The sequence below is a fragment of the Pinus tabuliformis genome, chromosome 3_1, assembly GCF_031772625.1.
Source record: "Pinus tabuliformis cultivar Carrire ecotype Pingquan chromosome 3_1, CPIR1, whole genome shotgun sequence".
Taxonomy (NCBI): domain Eukaryota; kingdom Viridiplantae; phylum Streptophyta; class Pinopsida; order Pinales; family Pinaceae; genus Pinus; species Pinus tabuliformis.
The window spans coordinates 982,107,359-982,112,103 of NC_142301.1; the positions used below are offsets into that span (position 1 = coordinate 982,107,359).

Below are 4,745 nucleotides of genomic sequence, written 5' to 3' on the forward strand. Positions count from 1 at the left end.
ATGACGCTTAAAACATTTGCGGTATTAATGGACTCCAATACTACAAAAGAAGTTGGTTACGGAATTAATCGATTCCAAAATGGATTAAAAGGCTCCGTCGTTTTGGTTGGCGTGAGGCGGTGGCAGTTGATGCAAATGCTAACGTCAATGGCGACGTTAACGTTAATGTCAGCATAAATTGCTAGGGAGAGTAGACGGGTAATCTCTCCACATTCATCGCGCAGCGCCTGGTTGGGTTAGGTTATTTGGGTTAAGTGAGTGGATCCCACGACTGAGATTGGGCAGGGCAGATAGATTCTAATGAAATGGTTTCATTCACTGATATCATTATAGAATTTCGATGCCAGTAGAGTGTAGTGTTATAAATAATATAAATTAATAGTGTCCATGGAGATGGTTGCAATCTTGTGGGGCTGAAGCTTGTATTGAAAGAAGTGGAAAATCGAAAGTCTTCTGCGGCAAGTTAGAAAAGATGAGAAGGAATGTGAAGTTAAGGCAGGGGCCCGGATGGATTCTGGATTTATAGGCTGTTTAGCTTTCTGCGAAAAGCGTTCCAGCGCATTATTCTTGTGCCAAAAAAGCTTGGTTCTGTGACTGTTGTTATTATGTTGATGCCTGCTCGAGAGGGTTGGGTTCAGTTTTGCAGTTCATGCTGGCTGGGTAGGCACTTTCGGAGTGTTTTATGTTGGAAGCTTTTGTGGGTCTGCTTGGTTTCTGTGTGAAATCGTTCCCCAGTGTGGGAATCCTTTGTCTGAAGGGTTGCTGTAAGTTGGTTAGGCCTCTTTTTTTTTTATTGCTGGGTTTTCTTTTGTGGCCGTAATTTATGACAGGAATCTTTGAGTAGGCAAACCAGAAATTAGTGTACAAAAAAGCTCATTTAATGGCAAGAACGCTACCCATCTGTATAAAATGGTTCATTTAGTGGCAAGAACGCTCCCCATCTGTATTAGAAATTCTTTCAGATCATCCTGTAGGACTTAAAAAGGGGCCAAAGAAATTAAAGAAAATTTTGTGCCGATTTGATACATTTTGGCCGGGCTATGTGACAAGCTAAATCGAGTAGTCTGCTAGCAAATGACGAGTAGGAGCAGACGACTGAAGGAAACTGACATCTCGACAGTGTCAGTTTATTCTGTGTCCCCTATTTCTCCTTATCCGTTTTCATCAAATAAGAGTATTAATGATTCTTCCTCTTCTGAGAATCCTTATAGCAATCCATACGACATCAGTGCCCGTTTCAATCCATCCATGGCCATTATCATAGTTGTTCTGCTGAGTGCCTTTTTCTTCATGGGTTTTTTCTCAATCTATGTCCGTCGTTGCACCAGCGACGAAGACACAGGGGGTAACTCTCGAAGAGGAGGTAGTGGGCACAGGAGGATGAACAGGTCTTCTCAAGGTCTTGACACAAGCCTGATTGAGAGCTTTCCCCTGTTCCGTTATTCTTTGGTGAAAGGGTTGAAGCTTGGAAAGGGGTCAATGGAATGTGTAGTTTGTTTGAGTGAATTTCAGGAGGATGAAACACTGAGGTTACTGCCTAAATGTGGCCATGCATTTCATCCTGACTGCATTGATATGTGGCTCTTTTCACACACTACATGCCCTTTATGTCGATCTAGTCTTCTTTCCCAATTCAATGATGTAACCATGGAAGCCCAGCCCCAGCCTCAGCCTCAGAGGGGACTGTCACAGGCAGCCGAGCAAGTAGTAATTGTTGTTGGGCCCCAAGATACAGTTGATCACAATGGCAGAGGCACCATTGAATTGAATCCACTTGGTGGGCTATCTATGACAAGTCCAGGCCAAGCCATAGCCAATCCATCTGCTACAAATTCCTCCATTTTAGGAATTGTCAATAACTTGGGGCCTCTAGAGAGCCGAAGTCAGACTTTTAGCCGTTCCCATTCAACGGGCCATTCGTTGGTTAGGCTTACAGGAGATCCTGATCATCCTTCTGAATTCTATATTTCGACCGATGATAGATATGTTCTGGATTTCCCTGGAGGTCTTGTTGAATCATCATCGGCCACGGCTGGCTTGCATAGAAGCAGCAGTTGTGCAGAGTTTCCTCATCCGGGGCCACAGGACTTGTCAAATTCAAACGACCTAGAGAGGCTCTGGAGGCATCCTTCATCCACAGAGGGCCATGGGTTAGAAGAAATATATGCTCGCTTGCGTCGAGGATCAGAGATCGAAAGTGATCAAGAATTTTCTGCAAGCATTTCACAGAGTCATTTCGATCCAAGGATTAGATCGGACAGATGGAACATGATGTCTCTGCGTTCCCCTTTCTTCTTCAGGACTTTCTCAGAGAATACAGGTCCTTACTTTCAAGAGCAACAGGTACCCATTCCTTCTACATCCCAGGAGAGCGTTCCACAAGACCGCAAAGATATTTTGCAGTCTTTGAAAAACAGTTTAAAATGGCTCAAAGGAATAGACAGGAGAATGGTTTCAAATAATGGTCCAGAGGCCTCCAGTGTGACTGAACAAGGTGGGTCACTTCCATATAATGTTCTCAGACTTCATTGATCTGGGAGCTGAACAACTGCATTTAGAGTGTTTCAATTGCATGTTGAAGTATATAAAATAGTTGAGAAAGCAGATAATTTTCATCTCATGCATCAGATACTGGGTAGTTGAATTGTACATTGACAAGCTCTAGAAAGCACCAGAAGAATCAAGACGTGAGAAATAGATTGATTTTTCACACATCAGAAATGGGTTACGCAAGAAAGGGAGTGACAACCCAAGCCAGAATGTTCGCTTCTATAGCACTCATCAATTAAAATCTCATTTCTCCTCATGACTTACTTCCCAAACCATGGTGAAAATGTGGTGCCTAATAACTTCAGAGTTATGTTTCAGAAGCTTAACTTCACCAACTCAAAATCAAAATTGAATTTCATAGATTTCAGGAGTTTGAAGATTTAAACATGAGTGGTACTCCCAGTGTCTATTCTTTGATGACAAGCAACTTCAGAACATTGTATGGGAGGACTGCAGTTAAATTTGTTCAAGAAGCATTCTTTTTTCAATCAAAATTATTAATGTCAGCAGGGGAGCCAGAAGGGTAGAATTTCCTCTGCATTTCCCCTTTCTGTACATGGTAATCATCTTCTTATTGTAAATGTTTGAGGGGTTCTGGCAACATAAATGTCGCTATGTATTCGTTTTCGTATAATCAATCTTCATTTTTTTTGGTGTGATTAACCATACCTTTTGGCCTTGAAGAATAATTTTTAACAGTCAGAATGCTTTGTCATGAACGTTTGGATGTTAACGTTCCAATACTCACAATGCTCAGCATGTGGACAAAGGGAAACAAACTACATGGGAGGGAAACAAGGGCTTTATCATTGAAAATGTGCTGCAGGCGTATAGCCCAAAGAGCCATTGAAAAGCTGTAAAAGTTGATGAAAAATGAAAAATATAGAGATTTGCAAAATCCAGAAGGCTTAAAACCAAAAAGTAAAAAGACGAAAGTTCCAGATATTAATTAATTTGTGTCAGCTTAATCTTGTACATTATGATTAAACACATGACTTTTGATCTTGATTCTATGCCCTTGCCTGATACGGGATTCTTCCACTCTAGGAGGATTTTATGATAGCCTAGATCATTTTGTTATATTTTAATTATATTTCTTCTTCCTATGGACTGGGGAATTGATAATTGAGCAGAATTGCACCTGCCAGACACTGGTTTGAATCTGTTTGGCTGCCATTATAAACTCCAGCTTTTCACACAAAGTCCACAATTAGATGTAGAGGTTATGCTTCTAACTGAGGCAAGTGGCATTAACAACATTGATCCAATCACTCAGCTTTTCTCACACTGTCCACAATTAGATGTCGAGGTTAACCATGATTCTAATTCAGGTAGGTGGTATTAACAACATTAATCCCAAACTACTGGCCCTACCCCTCATGAGCTGAGCATAGATCCATTTTACTTACAGTTTTGATAAGATTTCTGAGATGATATGAGTTTCATTTTTAATTAGATGGCCATTTCAACCAGGATTCACTGAATGTGCCCCCAAGAAGGATCAAAAACTTTTGAAGTGCATAATCAAGCTCATGGAGGTTCAAACTTTGAGATTTGTCATTCAAACTTTGAGGTTTGTCAACAGGAATCAAAAACTTTAAAATGTAAAAAATTTGCATTTGGAATAGATTTATTCTTTTGTTTTTAATTTTACCAAACAGATATAACAGGAATGTTCCCCTAAAGTTTAAACCCACATGAAGCATATACTTACTAAACAGTAGGCAGTGGCCAACTTGTTATCCTCTGGTCTGTGCTTGAAAACTTGTTCTCAGATCAGGAGTTAGCATGTATAGCAGTTTAACTGTAGTTTACTGATATCAATACTACTGCGACCATCCCATTCTCATTTGCCTGAAGAAATATTCCGACAGTGTACTGCTAAATTGTACAAATAGTAAGGCGAAGTCCAGTTTTTGGCTTCCTATATCTCTAGGCAAATTTACGTTGACGAATTTTAACTATCAAATTATGGAAACGGCTAAATGGGGTCTTTAGCTATCCCATGGAAAGGAAAAATGTAACTTCAATCGCCTCTACTTGACATAACTGAATTGCTCTGCTAAATCTAGTTCAGGCAAATCGATAATTTAAGCTCTCTTTTAGCTCAATAAGCAGTGGGAAGGCGCTAATTACTGAAAATCCACACTATATTTCTCTGGAAATTATCCGCCCTAGTGAGGCACCATGCACCC

The 4,745-nt window shown here is 40.4% G+C and overlaps 1 protein-coding gene across 1 annotated transcript; it reads left to right on the forward strand.

The window, feature by feature from the left end:
- Window positions 1–329: 329 nt before the first annotated feature.
- On the forward strand, window positions 330–3,116 carry LOC149191127 (uncharacterized). Its single transcript, XM_089412346.1, has one exon. The coding sequence runs from the start codon at window positions 1,075–1,077 to the stop codon at window positions 2,530–2,532; it is 1,458 nt and encodes a 485-aa protein (XP_089268472.1). The 5' UTR covers window positions 330–1,074; the 3' UTR covers window positions 2,533–3,116.
- The last annotated feature ends 1,629 nt before the right edge of the window (window positions 3,117–4,745 follow it).